Here is a 16,728-nt window from a genome sequence, read left to right as displayed (position 1 = left end):
TATTCTTACATATTATAATATTAATACAAACTGGATTATCTAAAGTAGATGGTTTTTGTTTTGGGAGATTTTGTAGATTTTCTGCATTAACAAAATTTTATTATCTCATAAATTAATTATATTTACTTAAATTTTCATTGCAACATAATTTTATAAATATATATACAAAATAATTTATTATGATAAAATATCAAAATATTCATTAATATTTATATATGTCCATATACAATATTATTATAATTAAATAAGAAATAATATAAATTTGAAAATAAAATTTTATTAAATTATAAACACTTTTCTATCTCATGCAGCAATAATATTTTTACATCCTTTTTCAAACATACATACATAATATGTACACATTTTACAGATATTAATAAATTTATATTAAATGGCAATAGAATAAAATATTTTATTATTTTACTGCAATTATAATTTAAAATTTTATAATTTTTGATTCATCATATAAAATAATTTACACTATATAATATAAATATATCGTGTATATATTGAAATATTAAAATAATTATTTTAATAAAACATAATAAATTTTGAGTACCTATATACATTAACTTTTTACTTTAATTGTTTTATATAGATAGACACAGCATTAGGCCTCATATAATTTTGTCTACATAATTTTAATAATTTAAGGATCAGATAACTGCATTGTTAATGTCATTTAAATATTAAATATAATATTAAGAACTTATATGTATGTATGTATGTATATAATTTTGTACATTACAAACTTGTATACTTAGATAAAATTTTGTTCTTTACACACTTTTTAATTAATAATTTAATATTATAATTTTATCGAATCCTAAAATATTGACCACAAAATATCATTGGAAAATTTTCAAAATTAACCACATAATAATAGTAATTGTTTATAATAATAAAAAAAAAATGTATGTTTTTCTTAAATTTTTTTTTGTTTTTGTAAATTTAATAATTTATATATATATATATACATATATTTACTTTAGGACAGTATATATTTTAAAATTGTAATTTTTAAACCAATAAATTTATTTTAATTGAAAATCCTAACCATAAACCGCAATCAATAAAATTCTTCTCAAAAATAATACTTATATAAGATTTTTAGTACATACTAGAGAAGATTTTTGAATTTAATTAATGGATATGTACTTCAATAATAATAAATTTATTATATAAAGAACATAATTTTCAATTATGTATGAGTAAAACCCATATATACATGTACATATATATTGAAATATATACATATACATATTATAATGATGATGTCAATATTAAAATAAGATAATTGTAATTCGATTATATATAGCAGAAGTGAATGAGCTTCCTGATAATCCGGGCCATTTTCAGGTCAGTCAAAAAGGCGTGATACATTGCTGTCAACAACGGCCACAAAGAAAATTACTGAATTGGTTCCTGCTGCCGAGATGATTTTTCTTAACTGCAGACATCGTACGATAAAAAGAAATTGTAAGTACCATTTCAATATATATCTAAATATCAGAAATACCCCCAATTCAGCATTAAAGTTTTTTGCCATGTGATAATGACCGACAGTCTTTCAAAGTGACTGTCATAAAAATTTTATAGTTTATTTTAGAGTTGTCGCGTATTGTTGACTGACGAAAATGTACTCAAAAAAATGCTTGAAAATATTATAGGAGTGAGAGGATTAAATTGTATTTAAAAGTTAACTTATTGAAAATTTTAAATTACCAATGAAATCCGTAATAAGGGTGACATAAACTGTTTCCATAAGTGCACAAAATCAATTACAGTGTCCATCAAAGTTCAAAAATTTAAAAACGGTGTGGAATCAACCAATTGTGGATTTTTATGGGTCATATCATATCTAGCTCGGATAGAAAAGAAATTTGTTCATAATTTTTTAAAATATAATAACAGAAAAATTAAAAGAACACTCGGGTACATTTATCGGGAACAACAAATAAATTACTCAGGAACTGCAGTTTGGCTGAGAGTTTAGAAATAGAGCTGAGAGTTTAAACTTAAGGTAATTGACTAAAATATAAGAATATTTTCACTGCTCATCCAATTCCAATTGATTTGAAGAAGGACCAGATCAACAATTAGCGAATAAAAATGACAACATGACTAAAGCATAACGAAAAACTTCATTGTGGTCTAATTTTTTACTCAACTGGTGAAAAATAATCAATATTAAACATAATTGTTGTTATTCATTTCATATTGGATGGTGAATAAAAAATTCGAAAATAATTTGTTAACTTTTGAACTACAAAATTGTAATATTTAAAACCTGATTCATTCAATCTTCTTCATCACACAATTTGCTTCTTGTATTATCCAAATTTACAAGAAACAACTTCCTTAAAAGTTCAACGCATTTTGAAAATGGGACCGTCTGCACATTATATAATATTCAAAATTAAAATTACTTGTTAAATTAAAACATTTTGAACAAATTGAAATAAAATATATAATATTTTTATTCATTTTAATGGGCGTAGACTAACACACGCATATAAAGAATATGTACAATAGAAAAAATTTTGTTACTGAAACTGAAATAGAGAATATGAAGGAGGAAGAAGAAACACATACTTTTTTTTTTTTCTTAACAAAACTATAGTAAAAAAATATTTTCATTCATATTGTTATTAATTCATACATTTACTTATTATACGTTTCATATTTACATTCATTCATTTGTTCATTCATTCATTCATTTAAATGCCTATGTATTCATAACCTATTCATATGACATTAAAAAATTCATGTATTCATGAGTAAAATATGCATACCATAATATGCCTATTATACATATGAATATTATATAATCAAAATTGCGTATATAATGGTGAATTTTAGACTTTTATTATAAATTGTATGAATTATTTTAATGCACATTGTATAGGTCTATATATAATTGCTTACATACAGTTCACATGCACTTTTGTTCAAATGTGAACGTATGCCTAATATATATGATTTTATACGGAAGTTCATTTATAGCATGCATTTATATAAAATGAATGAAATCGTTACATGAATTACCAATTGTTTAATAAATTGAAGAGAGTTATATTGTAGTAGTAAATATATTATTCTTTAATATTCTAATTATAATAAAATGTCGAACAAATCTTATTTTTTCTATATATCATAAATATTGTAAAAATGATGAAATGAAATATGAAAATTAAGTGAATGCGCGATATTTTACTGAAATGAACTTTGATAACAATAATCGAAATGAAGAAATGTAACAAAAGCCTTTCTGAAAGAATTTAATAGTGCACGCACTGAAATTTCTATTTAATACACACTTCGTTATACCAAAACATTTTCCTATTTAATAATTCGTCATTTTCAACAATAATTTCACTAGATATGTAATATTCACTTAATTGCACAATTTCGGATATAATCAAGGGCAATATTTTTATTTCAGATTTGTTTAAGAATTGCAATCATAAATTAGTCGAATATTTTAAAATTGAGATTTTAATTTAATTAAATCGTCTAGGTTTATTTGCTGATCTAAATAGTATTCTTCTATTCTCATGCAAAAATATTAACTTACAACTGAACAATAATTATTCGATTTATAAACTCTCAGAGTTCACCATAGTATAAAATCCAGAACAATTTAACAAATCATTCAAGGAAAACATTAAATCATACAAAACAGCATTAAATTAAATTATTTAATCAATAGAAAATATAATTGAACAGACAGACGGACAAAAGGATATTAGTCAATTTTAAAATTATGCAAAATGGAAAATAAAGAAACTGGTAAGATTTATCTTAAATTCAAATATATTATTATTGTAAAAATATATTCACCCTATATTTTTTAATATATTATAAAAACTAAATTCATCATGTAAAAAATTAATTTGAAAACGGTCAAAAGGACGTAAAATTTCAAAACATTTTGTATTGAAGATTATCTCAAATTAATTCCTGCTCTATATATACATATATGCATTTATATTAAAGTTTTTGTAGATGGTTATGAGTTTCAATAGAATAATAATGCACCCCTGCTTATTATATTGATAAAATTTAGAATTTAGAAAAAAAAACGGACGTCACTTATAATTACGATTGTAATTATTTCACTGATTTTTTTTTCACTTCTATGGATTCTTTCCTACATAATAGTTATAAATTTTTTGTCATCAGATTTGGTTGTCTCTTTTGAATTTTATCTATTTGAATTCATTCATAGTGTATGAAATTCAAATTTCATAAAATTTCATCTATTATCTTATTTAATATTGTGTAAAACAGAGTATAAAATAATATTGGAGAAGATTCTGAAAATTAATAGAATAGAAAAGGATATTATTGTAAATAAAAGGAAACATGTGCACAAATTTCGATATTTTATTGTGTAAATCTTACTTGTCTATATAGTATGTCTAATGAATATTATATTATTTTTTATTATTTTATGATTTCGCATTAAATTAATTAATAGAATAAAATAAATCAGTGACAAAATAAAGTAAAATTGTCTAAGCCGAAATAGTTGGCCGAATATCGAATTGTTACAATGTTTGAATTCTGTGAAATTAGGCTTCCTTTGCGAATTCATATAAGATGGCAAAACAAATGTATAACATATGTATTTCAAGACAAGTCCGTCTTTTTATATTATGCGCTATTCTCAAGAACTATAACTAGATATACAGATTAGAGCTGTATTTAATAAAGAGAAAAATTATCGAATTAAGAAGTTCGAATTTATCATAAAAATCAATTTGCGGCTACCTTATAATCGATTATTCCTACGAAACCGCGTTTTATTCAAAATTTAATTAATTCGAATATTATGGATAATAGAATTTTCGTGTATAAATTTGAAACTTTGAAGTTCATTTTGGTTATACTTTTTAATTATTATATACGGTTCTGTAATGGAAAACCAATATTAAAATGGTAAAAGGTCAAAAACACTATCTAATTTTAGTATATAAATTTTCTGCAACATTTGAAATAAAATCGAATTTAATATTGTACTCACTCATATATCGAAATTATAGTTTCGATCGATTATTATCAATTTCATATGGATGTACATAATGCTGTATCGTATATATGAATGAATAAACAAATAAAATGTCTATGTACATATATATAAATTGATTAAACATTAATATGCTCTTATATACATAATATTAATGATTATTTATTTTTATTGAATGCAATTAACATAATTGAGTATATTATAATTTATTACACAATCTCATATTAAATACATATACATTATGAATGTATGTAAGTATATAATTTTAATTTAAATAATTATTTCCCTTAACAACTTGTAAGTACATTGCACTTAATATAATAAATAATATTATACATATATATATGTATATGAGTGCATAACATTAATGAATTTGATAAGTTAATGTGTTACAATCATAATTATATAAGTATTCATTTAATTTAAGGAATATTAAAGCATATACAAGCACATACAATGTAGTGTACACTCATTTTAATTAAAGAATTTAGAATGTATTAAAAGAAAATTATTGAATTTCATAAAAGATTTTTAATGGGATTAAAAATATTTTTATTGCTTCTTCAATATTCAATCTATTACAAATGCATAAACAAAAGGAATGCGTAAGTAAAGAACATTGTATACAATATTCATATTACACGTACATATAAACACAAGTATGTGTATTTTATGTTGTAGACGTGTTTTACATTTTTAATGGTATTTTTCAAATATTTAATAATTATTTTCATGTTATATAAAAGGATTTGTGAAAAGGGTATATTTCAAGTTCAATATTACGTCTTTGAATGCATCAAAGATAAGCATATAATTCAGTTGTAATATAGCACAATTAACAGAGGATTTCTCTGTTATTGAGTTTGTATACAGAAGTAATTGAAGTGTTTATTATATTTTGAATTAAAATATCAAAATATATTCTTTGAAAGGGAAATTTTCATTGAGGTTTTGGGTACAAGGCTCCTTATATTATATTTCTTTCATATATTAATTTTGTAATTGATATATGAAAGAAATATAATATAATACGTATCAGTGGAAATTTTTACAAAAGTTGCCACGAAAGGATTTGAATTAAGTAAGTCCTTGATATCTAAAAATTTGATAGTGATTAAATCTACTTTAAATTTTAATTCACCACTACCAAATAATAAAATTACAAATTCGAGTACATTTTTCAATTTACTTGTCCTTCAAACTTTTTGTGGTATAAATTTAGCAGAATAATTGAAGGAATTTGATAATTGAAAAACAAAACTCGATAAGAGTGAACGATCTAATAACAACAGCATTATAGTAAATTTTAATTAAATTATTGAGTAAATTTACTACTACAAAAAAAATTATTTTTCTCTACAACTCTACAACAACAGAAAACTACTCTAGAAATAGGGTAATATTGCGCTGTGAACATGTCCGCCATACCCAATAACTTTAGAGCTGATAATAACAACATACTTTCCTAGCAAAGCAATTGATTATTAGCAATTCTACTCAATTTCATTCTAAATTTGTGGTAAATTTAGACAATATAGTAAAATTATTCTAATATAATGAAATGTAAAACTGTGCCAAACTACGAATTTTTTGTAAACTTAAAAAACTTAGTTCTTTAAAATTGAAATTTAAAATTTTATAAATTATAAAAATTTTAAATTTTCTTTAATTTCAAAAATGAGAGCTTTTCTTTTTTATAATTTCCGCCATTGTTTACGAATAGCTGCAATAAAAAAATGGTAAATTTTTATTACACATATGCATTTTAATAAAAATCTCAAAAAGAAATTCAACAATAGATGTCTGAATTTTTTTGGTCCTCTTTATGCATACAAAATAGAAAAAAAAAACCTTCATATTTTTTTTATGATAAACAAAAGAAAACCTTTACAAAAAAACACAAAGTTTTTCCCTAAAACTAAATGGAAAAAAAAATCTCTAATTTATTATCAACCATAAATTATTTGAGTCCATGCACATATAGTGTATTCATTCATTGAATAGTTTTCCTTTTTATCTAAAACAATAGAGGACACCAAATAGATGTCCCCAAAAAAAAAAACAAAAATAAAAGAATAAACAAAAGTTGTAAAAATTCTGGACGAGTTCTACTACAAATAATTATATAAAAATTTTCCGAACAAAAGGATGTTAAAGCAACTTTAGTTGACCGAAAATTTTCTATGATCGTGTGACTATCTTATATAACATAAAAGCGTTTTTGTGAAAGTAGTTGTGAGATTGTGAATATTGTTAACGCAATGAAAGTATATAAACAGTTAAGGTTATTGTTATTATTGTTATTATTAAGAGTGAGAGAGAGATAAAAAAGAAAAATTTACCTATAATATAGAGTGTTATTTTATTTAACAAATAAACATAGTTATATTAGAAAAGAATGTTATTAGTATAGTAATTGGTCTAATGAATTTAGATTACCAATAATTTATTTTGTATTGCTTATTCTTTTGAATATGACATTTTTATGTCTATATATGAAAAAAAAATAATGTTCCATAGTAAATTTACTAAATCATAAATACCATAGTTAGTTGGTCAATTTCCTATATGAAATGAAGTCTCTTACGTAAAAGGTCTTCAGTTTTTCATGTTAACTAATTCTGTAAGTTTTGTTAATGTTTTGGATTTTTCATAAGCTAAAATGTCTCGTATAAGAATGGTGTATAATTTTATGTGATCGTACTAATTCCAGTGATAACTATGATTTTCTTATACGGGACATTTCCGCTTATGAGAATTCTAAAAAGCATAATACTAAAAAAATATATTTAATATGGTCGCGTAAAGAGCTTAAAAATGTCTTAAAAAGTAAAAGTATAAGTAAAACTGGTTGTTCCAATAGGGTTAAAATCTTCCGAATAAATGTTGAAGTAAATATTGTAACAAAGTTTAAATTACAATCAGATTAAGTTTTGTTATTAATATTGTAGTGTTTTGTATAGAAAGCAGTTGTTTAATTAGTATTTTTAAAATAATTTTAAAAATTACGAGGGGCTCAGAAGCAAACTGGCCTAAACCCTGATTCCCGAAATTTTTGTTTTTTTGTTAGAAATGTATATAAAATTAGATCTCAAATTTAATTTTATCGACAAAAAAGTAAATTATTTTTTTTGGCCTAAACCCAAAATTGAATATTTCCAGTGCCAAAATGGCCTAATCCACATATTGTATCAAAAATTTTGGGAGTGAGGGTTATTCCACTTTGTTTCTGAGCCCCCCGTATATTTACTTCGAATTATGGAATTATTCGAAATTTCCACAAATATTTCAATGTGATTTTAAAATGTTTAAAATGCTTAAGATTTATTTATATTCTCTTTTTCTCTTAAAATAGAAACAAAAACTTCTTGAGAATTTATACGATTGTTCCTAAAATAGAAAAGTTCCTAAAATCTCCAAAATTTAGTAATTTATAGTAAATATTAAAAAAAATAGACTTCAAAATGCTGTCAGAGTAATGTCAAATACTGTTTTGCCTTTCAAAATATATTTGACCTCTTTTTATTGCTTCGAAAATTTTTCTTTTATTACCAAATTTCTTTATTTTAAGTTAACGTACATGTAACGTAATAAATGTTTATTATATTCTTTTGGTAAGCTAGAGAGGATCATACGTTAGGACATTATCCTATATATATAAAAGGTCAATTTATATTGAAATTCTTATATGTACATTTATGCATGCCTATTTTATTATTACTCCATATTGAATATATTTTTGTGGATTATACAAAAAAAAAGCAACTTTTGTTAATATAAACATATTTTTGGTTTACCAAATGACTTGGAATTTTTATTGATATGGAAAGGGATGCACAGTAATAGTAATAATAATAATATGTATATGTCCTAATATATCAAATCCTTGCGCCAACGAAATTACAACAAAAATTGAAAATTTCTTCCTTATGGCTAATATAATTTTTTTTATCGATTTTTTTTTTGCTTTCTGTCCTTGTCTCCTATTTACATTTTTTTTGTTTTTTTTTGGAAAAAATAAAGTGACACAAGTATTGATTCTGTCAGAATTCCTTACATTTTCCTCAATTTTTTCACTTTATCGAATTTTTTTTCAATGGTTTTGGTGGTGTTTTTTTTTCTGTGTGTGTTCTTTTGGGTGAAAAATAAATACGCATCATTATTACATATTTTCCTTTTGTGGTTGTATTTCTGTATTATTTTATTTTTTATTATTACAGAATTGCTTAAATTCCTTTTTGTGCAATAATAAGGATTGTAAAAATGAAAATAAGTAGAAAATAAAAAAGTAGAATGTGGAAGAAAAAAAAAAAACCTAAAATGTGCTGTCGCACCCTGAATTTTTTATTTATTTAATTTTTTTTTTCTGTTCATTTTACTTTTATTGTTTTCGTCTATAGGTAAATACAGACAAAAAATGGGTGTTTGTGTGCGAATACAGCGTGGACTTATAAATGTAGGTATGCACATATAGGACTCTATACCCTATAAAAGACTATGCTTTTCTTTTTTACAAAGTCTGGTATAAAACAAGGGAAAAGCAAATTTTTTCTTCTCATTTTTTTTTTGGAAATTTATTTACTGGTATGTAATACGTTAAATACCAATCAGAGATTGGACACAAAAATTATTGATATTATTTTTTGTTCAGTATTTTTTTGTAAGTTAGCATAATACAAGAAGTGATAAACTGTCAAAGAATATCTTCTTAAAGAAAGTCATCGAATCTCGCTTTGTTATTATTAGTTATCCTAAATGATCGCGCGCTTAAGTTTAAATTCAACGTTACTGCACATATGTGTAAAATTTCGATTTCACTAAAATTTTATTAAATTATTTTATTTAATGCGACGCATTATTCGGTATAAATTGGACAAAAAACTTGTCTCTAATATTTTTGGTGGTAAGATTTTAAAATGAGGAAACGTCCTTTCAAAAGCGAAAATTTGTAATTTTCAAATGCATTTCGTAACCTACATAATTAAACTTCGGATTGAATTTAATTGAGGGTCGAATGCAATAAGTCATCTCAGATCTCTCTTATTATAATGGGAATTGTAATTGCGAAAATTTTCAAATCGATCGATTTGTATAACAGAAATTGGGACTACAAGAATTAAAAATTTTTCCACTACGTTTTTTGCATACTACGTTAAATATTTAATGCTTATTCTAACAACTATAAAATCTGATACTCAAATTACTAGAAAATTTATAACTGTAGTACCATCTCCATTTTTGATCAACAACATTGTAGTTGTCAACAATTTCTTTAATCGAATAAGGAAACAGAGGACAAGCCCAAAAACTAAAAATACAAAAATAAAATAAGAATAGAAAAAAAAAAAAGAAATATAAATGTTTAGCAATTTTTCAAGCAGTAGATATCTTCAATTGAAGCCAATTTACGTTAATGGTCATCACTTTTGAAAAATGATTTTCATTCTTAGGTTTCTTTTACCATCCCCCCACCAAGTCCGAAATTCATTCAATTCATTTCTATTTGAAATTTTTTTTTTTTTTTGTTTTTCTTTTGACTCTTATATTAAATTATAAGAAAGACAGGACATTTTCAAAAAAAAAAAAAAAAAAAAATACAAATAAATAAAAAATATTTAGGAGAGAAAATGAATTTTTATTGTGAAGAGGGTGGCGATACCTATTTTCTTTTCGTTTGATATAGAAGCGAAGAAAAAAATGAGCAGGAGAAATTGAGCTTAATATTGAATGAAAGCTAATAGTGATGATGGCGATTATTTGTGGTTTCTATATATTTGTAAAATTTAAAGCAATAAAAAAACGTTAAAAGTTCGGGTTAAAAAAAAAAGAAATTTTGAAGGGGATGGATTGAGGATTGTTAAATAAAAAATTATGTGAACGGAATTGACATAAAAAGTATGTGTGAATAATCTATGTATATACAAAAGAGAAAAATTCCTTTTAGTTCTAACAACATTTTTTTTTTTTTTGATATATGGAATGTGCAATACTTTTTATACATATTAAATAAGTAATAAAAAAAAAAGTTGGTTCCATCCTATATTTAGTTTGGTATATAAATTGTCAGACATCAATTTAGTGAATTTTAGTTTCTTTTTTTTTTCCATATTCTATTAGACTGGTGTTGCTGTAAAATAAAGTATAAACTATTAATGGCGGTAAAAAATTCGACTAAAAAAAAAATTATTTTCTTACTCCATTTTGATTTTTTTTTTGTCCTTTTTTAAAAAAAATATAAGGACAATGAATTCTTATTCATTTGAAGTTCAATAGGATCATAAGATAGGACTCTATAGAATGATGAATAGAATATTGGAAGGAATACCTTAAACTAGAAATTTCTGAAATAAAGTATAAATCATTAACAGTTGTGCTTGTTAAAAACCGCAATAAATATTATGGTTGAAATTTTTTTTTTTCTTTTTGAAATAATAGGCTGAGGTGAAATTAAAAAAGAGCTTCTCATTCAAAATTTATTTGATTGCCAAGCTACCTATCTTTGCTCTAAAATATTCTTGTATTTAACCTTCAAAAAAAAATTTTGGGCAATTTTGTAATAAGAAACTTGAAATGAACACTTATTCTTGTGATTTAATTCTTAATAATTTTTATTTTACGAAAATACTTGACATTAATTATCAAAATCATTGAAATTAGCGACATCTACACAAAATTTAATATAAATAGTGTTTACATACGTGTAAATATTATAACGTTGGAACACATAATATGCACCGCACTATTTCAATAAAGAAACCGCGCCATATATGTACTACTGAAATAGTATTTAAAAGTATGCATGGGTTGAAATAATTTCTTCAGCCTACATTACTTTCCTTATACATTCCCCCCTTGATAACATTTTGTTAATTTTTAATTTAATAAGTTATGTGTTATACATGACATTATTCTCTTGATATAATTTAATTTTAATTACATAATATGTATTTTATTTCATATAGTTGACAAGATGGAAAATTGTACAATGTTTTGAATATATTCTATATTTGTTATACATAGAATATACGTATTCAAAAATATTTTTCTTTTAATTTGTTTATAAGATTTAATTTGTTGTTAGTATGCACTTGTAAATCATTTAATATGATAATATCGATCAAACTTGTTAATGAAACAGGAAACCAAGTTAGTTTCTAGAAAATATTTTCGTATAGTGTTATACTATATAATATGCATAGTGTACGTAGGAAATTCATGTCATAAAACAAAGACTATTATAACACCTCCAATTAAATAATGTTATATTTTTATATAAGAACTACGTGTTAAGTTAACAGCTATAATATATTCAAAAATTTTAAAAATTTTAAGACCAGGAAAAGTTTTGGAATGTTAAATACAAAAAAATATTTTATAAAGCCCATTAACATTCGGCACCATGTTCAAATTTTGACAAGCTTTTATTCACTGAAAATAAATTTGCATAACCTGGCCTTAAAATCACGATTAACAACTATGTAGCATGGCAAGACCGCATTAATGTTATTGACAAAAGATAAGTAATTTACTATAATATAATCAAGCTACTGTCTAATAATTATTCGTGTTTTTAGAGAAAATCTATGTGAAAACTGAGTCCAGAATAATAAACTGAAGTTGAATTTGTCATTAATGTCCCAAAAATACTCCAGTCTAACTACAATCCTTTTGTTCTATAATTTATACCATTGACACCTATAATAGCAAAATAATTTTGCGACCTATCCTCTATGTCAGGTTACCATTCTTTTTTTCAGTTTGATTTCATGTTCCACAGAACTTAACAATGTCTAAAATTATATTATTCTTGGCTATGAGGTGCAACATAAAAACTCATTATACAAATTACAACAGCCTCTAATTCTTGTATTTTCTATGAAATTTCAAAGTTCTTTAAATAAATTATTCAATTTGTAAGAACAAGTGTATAAAATGTTCCATGAATACATCGAAGAATATAAATCGCATATATAGGTAAACGGGTGTGTACTTTTTCATGAAAATTCATTTATGGCTTAAGCATATTTTTAGAATTTCTTGTAATAACTCATCAACTTGTATATTTATTTTCAATTTTTTTTTAATTCTTTGTCTTTTAAAGAAGCAAAAAACAAAAAATTTTCAACGGAACGGATTAACATGACATTTTTCCTTTCATGTAATAATTCTATTTTCGACTTATTTTCCGATTAATTTTTATTATTTTGCTTTTTTTTTTGTTTTTAAGTGGAAAATTCATTTGAAAATAATTCATAACATGAAAATATGAAAATTTTTCTATTCTTATTACTTTTAAAATAAGCAAACAATTTAGAAACAAGAATATTTATTTTTATAGAAATATGAATTTATAAAATCTTTATAGGCACTTACCAGTAAAACGGACCATTTTTGGCAGGTATATTCAATTAGCGTAATACATCACTGTTTTATAGTCCAAAAACTTTTTTTACCTTTTGTTCCACTAATAATATTACTACTATTATTACTGCATGCAATTACTGAACCAGATGATCTTTGTGAATCTGAACAACGTCGTATAAAATTAAATGGTGGTGATGATGATGACGATGATGATGCACCTACATTAACATTAGATGAATTATTATTAGCACCATTTGATATTCCTGATAAACCAATTATACCATGATCATCTGAATTCATACTACTTTTTGATGTTGATGTACCAGAAGCTGTTGAATTTCGACAACTTCGAATATTATGTGGTAATGTTGTTGTTTGTATAACATTACTACCAACACCAGTAGTTTTATAATATCTTAAACTTTCATTATAACTAGCACCACTACTACTACCGCTACCACTAAAACCACTATCTAAATCACCTTCATCAAATTCCGGATTAATACATGTATGATCTTTTAATTCAATTGAATTAAGTGTACTAGATAAATTTTCCATGCTACTAGCATGTGATACTTTTTCTTCAACAGTTGGACTAACATCTGGTGGTGTTTGTGGCATTATTAATGCTTCCAATGATAAATTTAATTCATCTAAAACTCTAAAATGATTATGTTGCACTCGACGAAGTTCTTCTTTAACTGTTGGTGAATTTATTGAAACTATACGATTATCTGATAATACTTTACGTATTTTTTGATCATTAACTTCTTCATATAAATTTTCTGTGGTACCATAACGTGTCGTATAATTATGTCGATCATCTGTTGCATTATGTATTGGTGATTGACTATGATGGCTTGTATTATTACTACTTGATGTTTTTGAGCGAAAACTTTTTGCTAATAATGCCCTTATTGAGTTACGTGGTGGACTTTTTGAAGGACCTGGATTTGAATTTCTAATACCGGATGATGTTGATGCACCCATATTCACAGCAAAAGGACTAGTATTATTTGAACCAATACTACCACCTAAACCAACTGATGAAGATGATGATGATGTTGATGCAATTGATGTCGTAGATATTTGATTAATTGATGAACCGACTAGTGGCTGAGGATTAAAATCTTTTGGTGGTATATTAGTATGACATTTTGCTGCACCAGGTTCATAATAAGCATATGAGTAGACATGATTTACTGGATTATGTTCATAATTCGGTGTAGTCTGTAATTGCAATTGAACTGATTGTGATGATTGTAATGGTGGTGTTGTTGATGTTGCACCATAATCAAGTTTCTGTGGTGTCGGTTCAAAACGTTCCATTGTAGCGGCGATATTTTTACGAGTCCATTTAACCTAGAATATTTGAACAAATATTATTCTTCACATTACAAAATCAAAAATTTGACAAAAATTTGGGGCAAAACCATTTATTTTTCAAGATATTTTCAATTTAAATGGATTTACTCTCTCATTTTTAATAAATCTTATTATTTTTTTTTTTTTAATTGTATATTTGTATATATAAAAACAAAATTCAACTTACCTGCTGTTCAACTTCTAATTTATGATTACTTCTTCGACTACTGTGACCACGTCTTCTACGTTCTGTAAATGAACTACCAGGACAACTATTTATTGTTGTTGCTGCTCCCATAAAATTTACTGAATTACAATCATCATTACTATTTAACATTAAATTATCATTATTTGTTGTTGTTCTACAAAATTCTATACTATCAATTTCATCATTATAAAAAAAATCCTCATTACTAAATCGGCCACCCATTGTTGCTGATTGTACCATACGACCATCAATAAATCCACTATTTGTACCACCACTCGTACTATTACTATTACCAACATTTGTATTAATATTATTATGATTAATTTTATTTTTGGTCAAATGTTGATTACTGTGCTTTGATGATGACGATGATGATGACATTGAATGATTTAAAGCTTCTGTTGTATTAAGATGATGAAATTGTTGCTGTTGTTGTTGTTGCTGTTGCTGCTGCTGTATTTGTTGTAAATGTTGTTGTTGCTGTAATTGTTGCTGCTGTTGAAAATGTTGATGATGCAAATGATGATCATTATTTGTTGGATAATTATGTACACCGGCCATTTGATTTGATATTAAATTATTTTGATTTAAATGATTCAATGATGATTTCGATTTATTTGGTCCATTTATTGGCATTGAATTTGGATTTTTTGATGAAATTGCTGTCATATTCGATGAACCACCACCAATAACTGTTGACGATGATGATATAGGATAATCAGTTGGTGGTGAAAAATTAACAAATGTTGTCGGTGATGGTGGTCGCATCGGTGAAAATTTATTATTCGTATTTGGATACATTTTATTTAATTTTGATTATTTGAAATTTTTAAAATGTAAATGAATATTTCAGGTATCTTTGATTGAAATTATTTCTTTTTTTTAAATATTCTTGTAATACACTGAAAAAGCAATATTATTTTTTTTTCTCTTTTTTTATATTTCATTCATTTTTGTTGTTTCGTTTTTTCAATAATTTTTAATAAATGAAAACTTGATTTTAAATATTTCTTTTTGGATCTCTTCTGTAACTGAATAAATTATTGAAATATTGGTAGATAAGCTACCAATCCACCTACACAATTTTTTTAATTTCTTACATTTTAAGTATGATGTAACAGATGAACGAACATCATTAGAACTATATGTTTGATTGTAATTATACAAAATGTATAAGAGCAACTCTAAAATAAAAATTGTAAAAAGAAGAGATTATGTACTTGATGCTCTTTTAAAATTCACAATAATAATTTGCAGAGAATGCGTTTGAATTGAATTAACTTCCTATGTGTGTATACTCTCTTGTTCCCTCTGTAAATTTTTGTTTTCCTTGTATTTCGGAGTTTTCTTCAATTTCTCTTATATTATTTTGTGTTGTTCTTGATTTTTTTCCTTTTAAATCATATTGTATATGATTGTATAACTGAAAAGACAAATAAAAATAAAATAAATTAAAGATTATGTTTATAAATTGAATTACTGGATTGTAAAAGAAACGGTATTAATCAGTATTATAAATATATTTTAATCCTTAAATACATATAAAGGCTATTAATAATCGAAATGTCAAAAAATACATGGAAAAATATAATTTTTATTTTTTGTTCACATTTAGAAAGAAATATTCTAAGGAGCGGGTTCAGGGTGTTATATTGAATAAACTGATCCAAAACCATATTATTATTTTTAGATTTTCCAATATAATAATAACAATAATATGGAATTTTTGTTGCTATTAGAGCTCATGTTAAAATATTTA

The 16,728-nt window shown here is 24.5% G+C and overlaps 1 protein-coding gene across 1 annotated transcript in view; it reads right to left on the bottom strand.

Moving 5' to 3' along the window:
* LOC129618779 (uncharacterized protein DDB_G0283357-like) overlaps positions 1-16,387 on the bottom strand; it is an 83,730-nt gene extending 67,343 nt beyond the window's left edge. The window contains exons 1-2 of the mRNA XM_055533770.1: positions 14,949-16,387; positions 13,406-14,758 (exon numbers count right to left, since the gene is read on the bottom strand). Coding sequence (XP_055389745.1) covers positions 13,454-14,758; positions 14,949-15,770 — 2,127 coding nt within the window. The 5' untranslated portion in view covers positions 15,771-16,387 and the 3' untranslated portion in view covers positions 13,406-13,453. The remainder of the gene's footprint in view (positions 1-13,405; positions 14,759-14,948) is intronic.
* Positions 16,388-16,728: the final 341 nt, after the last annotated feature.

The sequence above is a fragment of the Condylostylus longicornis genome, unplaced genomic scaffold (assembly GCF_029603195.1).
Source record: "Condylostylus longicornis isolate FDR11 unplaced genomic scaffold, ASM2960319v2 ptg000010l, whole genome shotgun sequence".
Taxonomy (NCBI): Eukaryota; Metazoa; Arthropoda; class Insecta; order Diptera; family Dolichopodidae; genus Condylostylus; species Condylostylus longicornis.
Note: the sequence above shows the minus strand (reverse complement) of the source record. Positions and strands in the feature narration are given on the sequence as shown.